The 16,830-nt window shown below is 38.2% G+C and overlaps 1 protein-coding gene across 1 annotated transcript in view; it reads left to right on the plus strand.

Moving 5' to 3' along the window:
* Positions 1-14,660, plus strand: part of TM2D1 (TM2 domain containing 1) — a 40,277-nt gene extending 25,617 nt beyond the window's left edge. The window contains exons 6-7 of the mRNA XM_010370671.1: positions 12,173-12,302; positions 14,352-14,660. Of these exons, the coding sequence (XP_010368973.1) occupies positions 12,173-12,283 (111 nt within the window). The 3' untranslated portion in view covers positions 12,284-12,302; positions 14,352-14,660. The remainder of the gene's footprint in view (positions 1-12,172; positions 12,303-14,351) is intronic.
* The last annotated feature ends 2,170 nt before the right edge of the window (positions 14,661-16,830 follow it).

Here is a 16,830-nt window from a genome sequence, read left to right on the forward strand (position 1 = left end):
GCTGTCCATAACATTTGAAAGTGCTACCAGATGTTTTCTGTTAAATTATGTAGAACTGATTGTGGTTAACTCATGAGGATTCTTAGAGAAAGAGATGAATTTTTCACAACCAATGTTGACAAACAGCATTTCAACAAGCATTTATGGAGCACCTAACATCTTCAGCAAATGTGTCAGTGTGCATTTAGAGCATCATCTGTTTTGCTCTGCTTTCTCATATAGTATTTCCACTCTTCAATTCTGTCTGCTTGATGTTATCATTATGCTTTAAAAGAAAGTCACAATCTAGGAGATTGGGATACCATACTGTGAGGAGGAGGCAGCATATGGACCAATAAGATACCAGAATTAAACAAGGAAAATATTTGGTTTTAAAGTTGGAATTTTCCTGTCTGTACTCGTAAACATATGCCTAACTAAATATCCTGCCTTCTCTGACTGTGGGACAGGCATGCAGGCATGAAGAGGCTAAGGTACGTGTGCACATATGCTTAGAAATGAGTTTCTCACTTTCAGTGAGGATCCAAGGAATTTAATGTATTATTGGGATTCTTTGAGTTAAGATACCCAGAATTCAAAGTGTCTTTGAAACTGAACCATTTAGTTAATATTTTCATGCTAGGTTCTTTCTTTGGTGATATTATTGCATTGTAGCTTTAGTTATATCAAATTATAGAACTATAGAACTAATTTGATTCAGCCACTGCTTTCTGATTCATTTATACCTGAACTTTTTACAATAAATACTTTTTTTTTTTTTTTTTTTGAGACAGGGTCTCACTCTGTCGTACAGGCTGGAGTGCAGTGGCGTGATCTGAGATCACTGGCAACCTCTGTCTTTGCCTCCTGGGCTTAAGTGATCCTTCTACCTCAGCCTCCCAAGTAACTGAGACTACAGGTGTGCACCACCATACCTGGCTAATTTTTGTATATTCTGAAGAGATAAGGTTTTGCCATGCTGCCCAGGCTGGTCTCCTGAGCTCAAGCAATCTGCCCACCTCAGCCTTCCAAAGGGCTATTTGTAAAAATAGCATGAGCAACTGCACCTGGCCTCTAGTTATTTAACTTAAAGATCATCTGGGATTAGGAGTTTATCACATTAAGAAATAGAGTGTGTAAACATCTGCAGTAAATTTCCCTAAATAAGACATTTTCACAGGTATGATCAGTTTAGACTGCTTTCAAATCAAGGGAGATTATAATAAATCCATTTCAAGCATAGCCAAATAAGATGGGTAGCCTTATTCTTCATGTCATTTAACATATTTCACATTTGATGTTGACATCATCAGTTTTAGAGGAGCATTCCTGGGCTCAAGTGATCCTCTCATCTCAGCCTCCCAAAGTGTTGGGATTACAGGCATGAGCCATTGTGCATGGCCCTGGCTCTTTTTTTAATTTTTCTTTCCTTCCCCATTCTCTCCATGACTGACTGACTGACTTCCTTCTTAATTCTTCTCCTTCCTTCCTCCTAATTCCTTTTTTCTTTCTTTCTATTGTCTCCCTCCCTCCTACTCTTTATTATCCTCGTTCTTCCTTCTTCCCCTTCTTATTAGGTATTTCTTTTTTTGTTTTTGATGTCTTTATTAGTTATTGTCTTGATTGTTTAGTTGGATTGTCTTTCTCGTGTATTTAGTTTCTTTCTTAGGAGGGTTTTTTCTTTATTCTTTCCTTTTTTCCTTCTCCTTCTTTTTCTTTCCTTCCTTTCCTTTCTTCCTTTCTTCCTTTCTTTCTTTCTTTCTTCTTTCTTTCCTTTCTTTCCTTTCTTTCTTTCTTTCCTTCTTTCTTCTTTCTTCTTCCTTTCTTTCCTTTCTTTCCTTTCTTTCCTTTCTTTCTTTCTTTCTTTCTTTCCTTTCTTTCCTTTCTTTTCTTTCTTCCTTTCTTTCTTGCCTTTCTTGCCTTTCTTGTCTTTCTGTCTTTCCATCTTTCTTTCTTTCTTTTTTGCCATTAAATATTATTTCCCAGTGAGTAGCAATGTGTTTCTGTTGGACTGTGATCCCATAAATGTATCGGGCATGGATTCAAGACCTATAAAAAATACCATACTTTGTTTCACAGTGTTTATAACAAAAATCGAAGAGTCTAGTTATAGTTTGTCTTTGAATAGAAACAATACAAAGTGTAATGCCCATATTGTTAAAGTAAGCTTTACATGTTGCTGTATTTACTGAAAATACTTTTATGAGTTTGTCTATGTGTTATTAAACTTTGGAAGTTCTATTTTTTGTTCCTAAAAATATACAGATAATATGAATGATGATGCATGGCATGAAATAATACATAGAATACAGTCAAGAAAATCTAAATCAGTGATACATGTATAGCATACCATCCTTCAGCTGTGGGTAACTATTGTTTATAACTACTACATATATATAGTTATTCATAAGGTAGTTTTGAGGATTTAAAGACACTCATTCTTTTATGCCATATATATATAATATGCCATATAATATATATTTATGTTTATAAATATATAAATATATATATAATATGCCATATAATATATATATATATATTTTTTGAGATGGTGTCTTCATCGCCCAGGCTGGAGTGCAGTGGCTCGATCTCAGCTCACTGCAACCTCCGCTTCCTAGGTTCAAGCGATTCTCCTGCCTCAGCCTCCCAAGTAGCTGGGATTACAGGCACACACCACTACGCCTGGCTAATTTTATATTTTTAGTAGAGACGGGGTTTCTCCGTTGGTCAGACTGGTCTCGAACTCCTGACCTCAGGTGATCCACCCACCTTGGCCTTCCAAAGTGCTGGGATTACAGGTGTGAGTCACTGCCCCCAGCCTCCTTATATTTTTATACATGTCATGAAGGATAGATTAGACAATACAAGGTTTTTATCAGAAAAATGAGAATTTTTTTTGATTGTATTTAAACCTCTTTCCTCATTCATGCAATCTGGGCTTTTTTTTTTTTTTTTTTTTTTGAGATGGAGTTTTGCTCGTCGTCCAGGATGGAGTACAGTGGTGTGATCTCGTGATCTCGGCCCACTGCAACCTCTGCCTCCCAGGTTCAAGCGATTCTCCTGCCTCAGTCTCCCAAGTAGCTGGGATTATAGGCACGTACCACTATGCCCAGCTAATTTTGTATTTTTAGTAGAGATAGGGTTTCACCATGTTGGTCACGCTGGTCTTGAACTCCTGACCTCATGTGATCTGCCTGCCTTGGCCTCCCAAAGTTCTGGGATTACAAGTGTGAGCCATCATGCCTGACCTGGGCATTTTTAATTATACCAAAATCACTGATGTATATTCTGCAAAACAAAAGGAAAAGAAAGTCTCCTATGTTAAGTGGAGGCAAACAGCCACAAATCAGAAAGATGAGGATGTGTGGAGGGAAAATGGAAATAAGTGTTATAATGTAGAAAGTTATTGGAAGTATGCTGGGTTCTTTCTTTGTCACAGTTTTTTAAAGATTCTGTTCATCATGGAAGAAATTGCTTTTCATTCCTATTAATGTAACAGAGTGGATTTCCTTAAAGGACCAGTAACCATATAAGCAGCAGAAATTCAAAAAAGTAACATAATGTCTGAAACATTTATGAATTTTATAAATACATTTAACAGACTGGTAAAGTATGCTTCATGAATTTGATATTTATTATATGCCACTCTAATACTGTATATACTGCTTTGTATTAGTTTTTAACTTTTAAACAATGGATTTGACTTTTCACTCATAAATTTTTTGAGGAAAAATGACTTTTATTAATCTCCTATAGTACCAGTAGTATGTTAAACAGAGTATGCCCTCAAAAATTTTTGCTGATTTGGAACTGTATGCAGTATGCCTTATACAAAGTGTGGCTTTGTGCCGAGTACAAGCAAGATGAGATGCTGAAATGGTAGTTTTTAAAAAAGTCATTGTTTTCCTGTAGAACCTGTTTTAGTTCATTTGCGGCTATAACAAAACACTTTAGACTGTATTATTTCTTTTTTTTTTTTGAGACTGAGTCTCGCCCTATTGCCCAGGCTGGAGTACAATCGTGCAATTGTGGCGCAATCTTGGCTCACTGCAATCTTTGCCTCCCAGGCTCAAGCGATTCTCATGCCTCAGGCTCCTGAGTAGCTGGCATTATAGGTGCTTACCACCATACCTGGCTAATTTTTGTATTTTTAGTAGAGATGGGGTTTCATCATGTTGGCCAGGCTGGTCTTGAACTCCTGACTTCAAATGATCCACCCACCTTGGCCTCCCAAACTGCTGGGATTACAAGCGTTAGCTACTGTGTGTGGCCTAGACTAGATTATTTCTAAATAATGGAAAATTATTTCTTATAGTTCTGGAGGCTGGGAAGTCCAGTATCAGGGCACCAGCAGGTTCAGTGTCTGGTAAGGGCTGTCTGCTTCATGGATGGTGCCTTCTATATGTGCCCACATGGTGTAAAGGATAAGGTCATTAATCCCATTAATGAATGGTGGAGCCCTAATGACTTAATAACTTTCCAAAGGCCCTGCCTCTTAGTATGAACACATTTGGGGTTAGACTTCAACATAGGAATTTTACAGGGACACAAACATTCAAAACATAATAGGGCTAAATTCCTAAATTTCACAGTGTCACTTGAGAGGTAATGAATAAAAATGAGAGTTGATGTGATAAACTATAAATTATGCTGTCATTGGAAATTGGTTTAGTGAGCACCAACTTAGGTATAATAACATGGGGTCCTTGCCCTAGAGGAACCTATGATCTTTTCCAAGAATAGTCTGATAATAGATTCCATTTATTTTTAGAAACAAAATATTTCCAGATAAGTGCCTATAATCTCAGAATTTGGGAGGCCTACGTGGGAGGATCACTGGAGCCCAGGAGTTTGAGACCAGCCTGGGCAACACAGTGAGACTCCTTACCCACAAAAATTTTTTAAAAAATTTGCTAGGTGTGGTGGTGCATGCCTGTAGTTCCAGCTACTCAGGAGGCTGAGGTTGGAGGATCACTTGAGCCTGAGAGATCGATCAAGGTTCCAGAGTGAACTGTGATTGTAGTTCTGCACTCTAGCCTAAGCAACAGAGTGCTTTTGCCTAAGCAAAAAAAAATAATAATAATAAAATAAAATATTTCCTTGGGGATTGTAGCCTAATAAACACTTCCCTTAATTTTTATCTTTTTAAAAATCTTTACATTTTACAAACATTTTTAAAAGCCTAAGCTTTTCAGTTTAGACCAAAATATGGCCAAGGCTATGGAATCATCTCTGTGTGAGCCAGTTTGTTTGGTCAAAGACATAGCCTATCCCTTTTTGATCAAAAGAAGGACTAACAGCATAATTGCCATAATCTACTACCAATGCTGGAAAAGCTGGTATACTTGATAGTTTGCTAGATGTAGGACAATAATATATAAAAACAGAGGACTTTTTTTTTTTTGAGATGGAGTCTCACTCTGTTGCCCAGTCTGGAGTGCGGTGGCACGATCTCAGCTCACTGCAACCTCTGCCTCCCGGGTTCAAGCAATTCTATTGCCTCAGCCTCCTGAGTAGCTGGGATTACAGGCATGCGCAACCGCGCCCAGCTAATTTTTAGTAGAGATGGGGTTTCACCATGTTAGCCAGGCTGGTCTCAAACTCCTGACCTCAGGTGATCTGCCTGGCTCCGCCTCCCATGGTGCTGGGATTACAGTTGTGAGCCACTGCACCCAGCCACAGAGGAGTGTGTGTTTTTTTTTGGGGGTGGGGGCAGAGGGGTAGGGAGACAGAGTCTCGCTCTGTTGCCCAGGCTGGAGTGCAGTGGCACAATCTTGGCTCACTGCGACCTCCGCCTCCTGGGTTCAAATGATTCTCCTGCCTCAGCCTCCTGAGTAGCTGGGACTACAGGCATGCGCCAGTGCGCCCATTTAATTTTTGTATTTTTAGTAAAGACGGGATTTCACCATGTTGGCCAGGATGGTCTCGATCTCTTGACCTCGTTACCCCCCTGCCTCGGCCTCCCAAAGTGCTGAGATTACAGGCGTGAGCCACTGTGCCTGGCCACAGAGGACATTTTATAGATACCAAATCCTTCAAATAGCTCCCTGTGTCATTATTTAACCTTGGTGTGATTTATTGGGAAAATAAATTGAAAAACCGAAGTGACTGATAATTTTCGTAACTTTTACTCTGTCATGTGACCTTAATTAGGTAGATTTCACTTAGTTCACTTACCTTGTGGGTAGATTTTTTTTTAGTGCCTTTAAGAGGATTTTCAAAACAAAGAATATCTTAAACTGGTTCTGAGACAAATCCCAAAGCTGTGTTTTCCTCAGGATGTAAATGGTGACTCTTATTCATTTCTTAAAGAATAGTGTTTATATTGGTCATTTATGATTAATACTAAGAATTCTTTAAATCAAATGAAGTCAGGTGTTCTGAATGCATAAATTCTGGCACTGTGTAGGAATTTTGATAATTAAAATGTGACTAATCAGATGGTTTTAATAGCATCATCTTAAAATTAATCACACACAAAAGTGAAATATGGATACAAAAATGTAGTCTGACTTTTAAGAAAGTATTAGTTATTTGGGGGAGTTGGGATGGATACAGGTTGCATTATCCTTTACTTGCAGAATCATTTGACTTTTATCACCAGATTGGTAGGTTTGCAGGAGATGATCTGATCTTGCTGATGTTATTGTTGGCATTCTTTGTACGGAGGAACTCAGAAGTCTTTTAGATAGAGAAAGCGTAGATTGATATAAATGCTCTTTTTTTTCTTTCACTTCTTAATTCATTCATTACATTTGAAATTTATAAAATATTTGAGTTACCTAAGAAGCATGACTTCACTGACAGTGCTGTTAAATGAGGGGTCATATCAATTGCTAAAGTTGAGGTGATAAAGTACTTACTGGTAACCACATTTTTTTCCCTTTATTCATAGTAGAATGCCACCTAAGTATATACCAACAAATTACATTTTACACCAACAAAATCAAAAGTTTATAAATTGCAAACATTAATACTATAACATTAATAAGTACAAATAAGATAATAGCTTTTTGTACAGTAAAATATATATAACATAAACATTGCCACTTTAATCTTTAAGTGTACAGTTCAGTGGCATTAATTATGTTCAGAATATTTTACAACTGTCACCACTATCTATTTCTAAAACTTTTTCATCACTCCAAAAATACTGTACCCCTTAAGTAATAGCTTCCTTCCCCTTCTCTTCCTACCTTCTGGTAACCTCTGTTATACTTTTTGTCTTTTTGAATTTGCCTGTTCTAAATTTTTGTTTTTACAAATAGAGACAGGATCTCACTTTGTTCCCTAGGCTGGTCTCAAACTCCTGGGCTCAAGCTATTCTCCTGCCTCGGCCTCCCTAAGTGCTGGGATTACAGACATGAGACACTGTGCCCAGCCAGCTTCAGGATATTTCTTAGCAGAGAAATAAACTCATAATTTTAGGTTTCATATTCTGTTATCTATGAACAAATGGACATGGACATATTTACTGAGTAAAAAAATTCCCAGTATTGGGATATTTTACTTTGTTTCTTTAGAGACAGGGTCTTGCTCTGTTGCCCAGGCTGGAGTGCAGTGGCATGATCATAGCTCATTGCAACCTCGAATTCCTGGGTTCAAACAATCTTCCTGCCTCAACCTCCCATCCAGTATGGGATATTTTAAAAGATATGTAATTTTATAATTAATAATACAATAATATACTCATAATGAAATACATTAGAATTGGCACATTATACATGTGTATGTGGGTGCTTAAAACAGGTTTTATTATTTATTTATTTTTTCTTTGAGATAGAGCCTCACTCTGTTGCCCAGGTTGGAGTGGAGTGGTATGATATCAGCTCACTGAAACCTCTGCCTCCTGGGTTCAAGTAATTCTCATGCCTCAGCCTCCCTAGTAGTAGCTGGGATTACAGGTGTGCACCACAATGCCCAACTAATTCTTGTATTTTCTTTTTTTTTTTGTAGATACTGGGTTTTGCCATGTTGGCCAGACTGGTCTTGAACTCCTGGCCTCAAGCAGTCCTTCCGCCTTGGCCTCCCAAAGTGCTGGGATTATAGTCGTGAGCGACTACACCCTGTCTTAGGTTTTATTTTATTTTATTTTTTTAATTTGGCAAAGGAATATGGATCTAAATAGTTGAAATCTTTATAGCTGATCTTTTTTTTTTTTTTTTTTTTTGAGGCGGAGTCTCGCTCTGTCTCCCAGGCTGGGGTGCAGTGGCCAGATCTCGGCTCACTGCAAGCTCCGCCTCCCGGGTTTTACGCCATTCTCCTGCCTCAGCCTCCCGAGTAGCTGGGACTACAGGCGCCCGCCACCTCGCCCGGCTAGTTTTTTTTTTGTATTTTTTAGTAGAGACGGGGTTTCACTGTGTTAGCCAGGATGGTCTCGATCTCCTGACCTCGTGATCCGCCCGTCTCGGCCTCCCAAAGTACTGGGATTACAGGCTTGAGCCACCGCGCCCGGCCTTTTTTTTTTTTTAAAGTAAATAAAACAGTTTCTTGTGTGACCAGATAGTTCATAGAAAAGTGTGTTGATGATACTTTGTAGTGGCTTAAGCTGAGGTCTTTGTATCTAAATCTTGTAGTCATAGAAGACATTAAAACTTTAAAAATACTGTACCGATCAGCTTATTCTATTCTTCATTATAATCAGTAAGAAAAATTGAGATCCAGGAAGGAATAAATTATTTGATCCTGCAGCTAGTTATAGAAAGAGACAGCTTTCTCTTCCAAGTTTTCCTTTCAGTTTAGTGCTTTACCACATGGACTTAATTTGGTTATTTAAATAGGGTTGCGTTCTGTCACCCAGGCTGGAGTGCAGTGGTGTGATCATAGCTCACTGCAACCTTGAACTCTTGGGCTCAGGCAATCCTCCTACCTTAGCCTCTCGAGTAGCTGAGACTACAAGTGCACGCCATGGCACCTGGCTAATATTTTGTTTTCATTTTTTTTTGTAGAGGCAAATTTCTTGCTTTTTTGCCCACACTGGTCTCAAACTTCTGGCTTCAAGCAGTCTTCCTGCCTTGGCCTCCCAGAGTGTGGGGATTACAGTTAATTTTTATGTAAATTCATAAAAAAGTGTCAAGCCAAATCAATTTAATCTTTAACAAGTAAGTCAATGTGCATAACAGCACCTGACATGGTGTGTGGCACATACGTGCTTTGTAAGTACTGCTTGAATATTAACATGTAGTTCACTAGAATAAGTTCCCTGTTGGCAGAGATGGTATTTTATTCGCTGTGTATAATGTCTAGCATAGAACCTGGAATATCATAGGAATTAAATATTTGTTGAATAGTTTTAAGATCAAATTTATTTTTAAAATGAGGAATCCTTTATAGCAGTGTCCTTCGATTTTAAAAACAAAGTCCATACTCTCCATATATTTTTAAATTGACATTTAAGTTTTCTATCATAAGTTTAAATAGTTGCAAAGGATATAACTTCTAGTCTGCAAATATTTACATATTTAAATAAAAGTGTTACATCAATTTTGAAATGTCTCCAACAGGCCGGGCACGGTGGCTCAAGCCTGTAATCCCAGCACTTTGGGAGGCCGAGACGGGCGGATCACGAGGTCAGGAGATCGAGACCATCCTGGCTAACACGGTGAAACCCCGTCTCTACTAAAAAATACAAAAATCTAGCCGGGCGAGGTGGCGGGTGCCTGTAGTCCCAGCTACTCCGGAGGCTGAGGCAGGAGAATGGCGGGAACCCGGGAGGCGGAGCTTGCAGTGAGCTGAGATCCGGCCACTGCACTCCAGCCCCAGCGACAGGGCGAGACTCCATCTCAAAAAAAAAAAAAAAAAAAAAAAGAAATGTCTCCAACGTAATATAAATATAGGATTTTAAATATCACTTACTTTAAAAAGATGTGCGTGAACTCTTCACTAACCATTATAATTTTTACATTGCTTCTTTTCTTCCTTTATTTTTATTCCTCTTCTACAGAATTTTATCCTAATATAATACATTTTTATGTTTAAAAGCTTCCTACTAGGCTGGGCGCCTTGGCTCATGCCCTAAATCCCAGCACTTTGGGAGGCCAAAGCAGGCAGATCAGTTGATGTTCTTAACCATTATCCTAGTACTGGGAGTTTGAGACCAGCCTGTTCAATGTAGTGAAACCCTGTCTCTACAAAAAAATACAAAAACAAAATTAGCTGGGCATGATGGCACACACCTGAAGTCCCAGCTACTTGGGAGGCTGAGGTGAGAGGATCGCTAGAGCCTAGGATGGGGAGGTTGTAGTGAGTCAAGATCATGCCACAGCACTCCAGCCTGGGTGACTTGAGACCCTGTATCCAAAAAAAAAAAAAAAAAATGAAAGAGAGAAATCTTCCTACTAATCATCTTATTCATTAAAATTAAAATATTTAAAAATTTTCTGAGATTTTTTTTGGATTGTCATTATAATAATGATACACAGTTGATCAAAACAGCATAAACATGTTGCAGATTATTTTTAAGCAAAAAGATGTAAAATGTTATTGAAAATGCATCTTTGGAACAGATACGGCAGAATGTATTTTTGGACCTTTGAGTAAAGGATCGTTCCCTAAATCCAATATTTTGAGTTATTCCTTTGGCACTTCAGAGGCTTTTTTTTTTTTTTTTTAAATTTTTTTTTTTTTATTATACTTTAAGTTCTAGGGTACACGTGCATAACGTGCAGGTTTGTTACATATGTATACTTGTGCCATGTTGGTGTGCTGCACCCATCAACTCGTCAGCACCCATCAATTCATCATTTATATCAGGTATAACTCCCAATGCAATCCCTCCCCCCTCACCCCTCCCCATGATAGGCCCCGGTGTGTGATGTTCCCCTTCCTGAGTCCAGGTGATCTCATTGTTCAGTTCCCACCTATGAGTGAGAACATGCGGTGTTTGGTTTTCTGTTCTTGTGATAGTTTGCTAAGAATGATGGTTTCCAGCTGCATCCACGTCCCTACAAAGGACGCAAACTCATCCTTTTTTATGGCTGCATAGTATTCCATGGTGTATATGTGCCACATTTTCTTAATACAGTCTGTCACAGATGGACATTTGGGTTGATTCCAAGTCTTTGCTATTGTGAATAGTGCCACAATAAACATACGTGTGCATGTGTCATTATAGCAGCATGATTTATAATCCTTTGGGTATATACCCAGTAGTGGGATGGCCCGGTCATATGGTACATCTAGTTCTAGATCCTTGAGGAATTGCCATACTGTTTTCCATAATGGTTGAACTAGTTTACAATCCCTCCGGCACTTCAGAGGCTTTCACACCCCAGGGGAATAGTACATCATAAGACTCGGGGTATCCTGGATTGGTAGGTGTGCTTTACTATTAACAAGTGGGAGAAATGACCACAGTGAGAAGTGGGAAGGGAAACTGACAGGATGCTTCCACTGTAGCATGGTATCAGGCAGATTTGTTTTACAAAGAATATTTAGGGAATTAAGATCTCAAGATTGAGTTCCCCTCTGGGCCCACATACACCTTGTTAAATCTTTGTCCATCTTTAAGGCTACAGTTTGAAGATTGCTACCTTAGAGGATAATTTATAGAGATTATGTTAACTAGATTGTCACATATGTGATTAAGTGGACAAGATGATTGTAGTGAACATGTGTTGTTTTTCCTAGCTCTTCCTTTTCCGTTTCAGGTGGTTCTGGCAGGACTGTCAGTGATACTACCTCATCTCCCACAGGCGGCCTGGCCTGGCCTGACCAGTCATTAAATCTATTCCCATGGATATAGTAGGTTTGTCCACAATAGGCATAAAAACCAAGCAGATCAGTAAAAGTCTTTCCCTGGAATTGGTATATAAACATTGGGGAAGAAAATTTTACTTTCTTTATTAGGAGCTGCTGAGCTGGGAATATGTGACTCCCGAGCTATTCGCAATTAGTTAGAGTGCCACTCTGCAGAATGAAGACAAGCAGAGCTAAGCAAGGAGGCAGGGAAGCCAAGGGCCTCAGGGAGCACAGAATTCAGTCCTTGGTGCCTGCAGCTTTTCTTTTGATCCTTTGAGCTATCCCAGTATTCCTTTCAGCTACATGAGCCACTAAATTACCTGTTTTTGCTTAGGTTAGAGCTGGATTTCTGTCACTTCTGAAATACTTTTATTAACAACTGAGAAAAGTAGACTCAAAGTGTTGTGAAATATCTTCTATAAAATGAATAATTTTGAAATTTTGTCTCTTTTAGATTGTTGGACCTTCAGATGGAAGTAGTTACATCATAGATTACTATGGAACCAGACTTACAAGACTGAGTATTACTAATGAAACATATAGAAAAACGCAATTATATCCATAAATATTTCTTAAAAGAAACAGTAAGTGATATATATATATAATATCTTATAGTAGTATGTTATTCATATAAAATTATGAGAATTTTAGGACCATAGGAAATTTTAAGAGACCATATTAACCTCTCAGGGCCCCCTATGCCTGAAGCATCTTCTATCCTTTGAAAAGCATTTTAGTCCACACTCATGGCTCCTATGGTTCCCACTTCAGACTCTTTGCAGTGCATGTGGTTAAAGGACAAAGTTCACAAAAAAGTAACATCAAAACAAAAAGGCATTTATTATATGATGGTTATGATGAAAGTATATGCTGTAAATAGTTCAATATAGCAGATATTTCTGCTGCCCATCCCTCTAAGGGTCAGTATAATCTTTAACTTCCTTCTTTGGTTCTCCTTCCCTGAAACTGAAAATAGATACTGATAGAGTCCAAAGCCTGAATTCCCTGTAAGTCCTTCTTCTAACCTGAAGTTTGGCTCTGCCCATAAGAATTATTAATTGGCCTCAGCTTTATCTTTTTTTTTTGGAGACTGAGTCTTGCTCTGCCACCCAGGCTGGATTGCAGGGGCTCGATCTCGGCTCACTGCAACATCTGCCTCCCAGGTTCAAGCGATTCTCATGCCTCAGCCTCACCAGTAACTGGGACTACAGGCACACACCACCATGCCCGGGTAACTTGTATTTTTAGTAGAGACAGGGTTTCGCCATTTTAGTCAGGCTAGTCTCGAACTCTTCAGCTGATCCACCTGCTTCGGCCTCCCAAAGTGCTGGGATTATAGGCTTGAGCCACTGTGCCTGGCTGGCCTCAGCTTTAAATAAGTGATAAATCTGCTGAAGTCAGAGATACCATCCTTTTTCCTGGTTCAACTCTGGTTTTCTAGAACTCTGCTACTACAAGGTTTTTAAAATCTCAATTACCATACATTAGTCTATTCTAACAATCTTCCAATAATGCAAATTTTACTCAGGATTTTGGTAGAATATCAGGAAAACCATTTCCTGTTATAATTATTCTCTGTAATAGAGAAATCCTATATATCATGTAAGGTGAAGGGTAGCTTTTATGTAATAGTTCACTTTGAACTGTCTAGCAGCTGTCTAGCAGCTTTCATAGACACAGACAGGCAGAGAGAAAGACAGGGTAGATGTCTTAACCATTATCCTAGTTCTGGGTTTTCAGTCAACTCTGTCTCAAAGACTGCTTCTAGAGGCCAGCAAGAGAATAGACATTTGTTTTCTGTCTTGTAGAACAGAAACAGGATATGAAGTATACTTTTGCCCTTTAGGTAGATTTTTTTCTTTTCTAACAGTAAAATTATGGATATGCCTTGTAGTTATTGTCATGGGATTGAACAGTGACACACCCTCAAGATGTAAGGAATTTATTCAACTGACTGTCGAAAAGGTTTTCGAAATCTTATAAACTATAAGTCATTGAGCCTTAAAATTAAAGCTTAGAGATCCATCTACATCTTCTTAACCAGCAAAAAAAATCGAGAGCTAAGGAAATTGAGACTAAGACACACAACTGATTAGTGCAAAAGTGAAACTAGAATCTAGGTCTTCCATACATTCTGTTACATGGTTGTTCTCTTTCTCCCATCCTACCCCAGCTCCAGTCAACTGTATCATTTTGTATTCGGCATTTTTGGTTTGGAAATTGTTTCTCCTGTCTTATGAGAAGGATTGTGTAGTTTCATGTAACTTTTATTATTCATACTGTAAATTGTGTCTCTTTCAAAAGTAGATTGTTTCTAAACCATAGTGTTTCTAAACCATAGTGTATAAAAATTAAGCAAATGTAATTTTAAGAGGAATCTCATTATTTGTAGCCTATTATGTAAACATTTAGGTGGGATTCCAGAGTCAGATTTGAAACTTAAAACCTGAAGGGCCCATTAGGAAGGCCAATATCTGCATTATCACTCATGTAATCTCTGCATTATACAGAAGTGCTCCAAGAGTGAGAAAAAAATATATTGAGCAAATGAAATGTTAAAATGTACATCTGCAATAACCTCATTGGACTATTAAAAAATACTGTGTTTTAACATATTTCTTTTTCTGTTTTAGGATTTGAGCCTCCTTGATTTTAATAGAGAACTTCTAGTGTCTAGATTTAAAGATTTCTGTTTTTCATTCATATACCATTTTATGAGTTCTGTATAATTTTTTGTGGTTTTTGTTTTGTTGATTTAGTTAAAAGTATATTATTGTGAGATTTATTTAATAGGACTTCCTTTGAGAGCTGTATAATAGTGTTTCTCAGGCTTCTGTCTCTGTGAGAGATAGCTTATTACTCTGATACTCTTTAATCTTTTACAAAGGCAAGTTGCCACTTGTCATTTTGTTTCTGAAAAATAAAAGTATAACTTATTCACATTTTCAGTGCTTTGTTATTGAGAAAATCTTCTTAAATGTTGAATGTAGCTGTCTTACCCATTTTGATCCTTCAAAGCAGTTAATCTGTGGTGTGAACAAATACCATTTATATTGCCTGGGGCTTCAGTCCTGTGTATGACACCCACCTGTTTTTCTGCAGCTTTCAGATCTGTCTTTGCCTTGGTATCCAGGGAGCTAAAGATCATTAGGGAGTCTGTGAAACCTTGAGGCAACATAATACACTTCTGGCATTGATTCAGGCCTCTGAAGTGTGAACTCTTTCCTTTTTTGCTTTGGGAGTGCTACACTAGCTTTTGGAAGACCAGATGCTGACTCATCTAGCTCACTGCAGTTATATTTGAAGCTGGATGGACAAGGTGGGAGCACCAAACAGATGATTAATGTCTTCCATCTGTGAGCAGCAGCGGGCAGATGCCAGCACAGGTGCCTTAAGTGATGTACCAGTGTCTGAAAAAAGCAGCACCTGTATGTTAGCACTGGTTTTTCTTACCATGTTTAGAGGGGTTTTAAGAAGATGGAAATACATGAAATGTTACATCCCAGAATACTATCCCACTTTTTCTTTAGGAACAGGCATACCAATTTCAAAATTACTCGTGTCGGTGCTCCTCAAGAGTAAAAACCATAATTTTTTTGTCACATTTTCCTCAAAAGTGGACAGTATAGTGTAATTAGCTTCATCATATGTAAATCATTCAGTAGTAGCTTCTCAAGTTGGTGGGAGATTATTAAATATTAATATATGAAATGAATTTGGTTGCCCCCCTAATGTACACCAGGAACATCTCTTCGATTTGTTCAAAGAGACGTTTGAACAAGTTTGCTTGTCCACCAAGTGGGAGGCCTGATCTATATGGGGGAATGCAGGAGTGAACAAAATCCCCGCCCTTTAGAAGCTTATATTCTCTTGTGACTTACTGTTTCACCGTGATATTTTTGGTCACAGTTAAACTGGTTGGTAGATACCATTTTCTAGTGTCCCTGAGTTCCTTTAGGTTGCAGACAGTGCTTTGTAGTTTACTTCAGTATCATCTAAGCCCTGACTAAGTCATGTTTCCACAGTCAGATTAGTTCAACTATATAAGAAATACCTACTCGGGAGGCTGAAGCAGAAGAATCACTTGAACCCTGGAGGCGGAGGTTGCAGTGAGCCGAGATTGTGCCACTGCACCCGAGCCCGCGTGACAGAGCAAGACTCTGTCTCAAAAAAAAAAAAAAAAGAAAAAAGAAAGAAAAAAGAAAAAGAAATACCTGCAGTCAAATTTTGAAAAGTAATCTTGATCCTTGCATAATAGCTACAGTCATTAGCTTGGCCAGGCAGTAAGTCTGTTTCAAAGCAGGTGATGCTAAAAAGTATTTATTCAAATAAGCTATACTCTTAAAGGGTTGTTGAGGAAGTATGGAAACAAAGTCCCTTCACAATACATTATTAAGCCTTTAGACTTTATTTTCACTTTAGTTTCCTAAATTTACATGACAAGAACACTTCTAGTTTGCCTAATTCTGTTGCCTAATATGTAATTCTTTAACAGATTTTTAATAAACTCATGTGAATGCATTTAAATTCTTTGTCAACTTTTTTCTTTCACTGAGCACTATTATGACAATTTGTTAGTAGTATGTATGAATATGAATTATATGTTAAACCCTCTGTGTCCGATGTTTTATATGTTAACCCTGGTTTTAGATCAGTGACCAAAATTGTGAGATGGATTAGCTCAGTCATTCTTTATTACTGCTAAGCCTTTTAAGGCAGAATGGGAAGGATTCTTTCAATCCTATAGAAACGTTTAGTACCTTGTAGCAGTGATGTACAAATGATACTACTTTTGCCTAAAGGATTAGTATAATTTCCAGAAGTACCTATGTACCCAGAAATATTCCTTACTTCAAAGATTCTGTTTTGTCTATGGCCAGCATTTGTTCATGGAACTGCTAAGAGTATAAAAGAAATAGTGGTTTGGGTTTTTTTTTTTTTTTTTTTTTTTTTTTTTTTGCCAATGGAGTTTCACTCTTGTTGCCCAGGCTGGAGTGCAATGGCACAATCTTGACTCACTGCAACTTCCATTCTCCCGGGTTCAAACGATTCTCCTGCCTCAGCCTCCCAAGTAGCTGGGATTATAGACACGTGCCACCACACCCCACTAAT

This window comes from Rhinopithecus roxellana, chromosome 12 (assembly GCF_007565055.1).
Source record: "Rhinopithecus roxellana isolate Shanxi Qingling chromosome 12, ASM756505v1, whole genome shotgun sequence".
NCBI classification, from domain to species: domain Eukaryota; kingdom Metazoa; phylum Chordata; class Mammalia; order Primates; family Cercopithecidae; genus Rhinopithecus; species Rhinopithecus roxellana.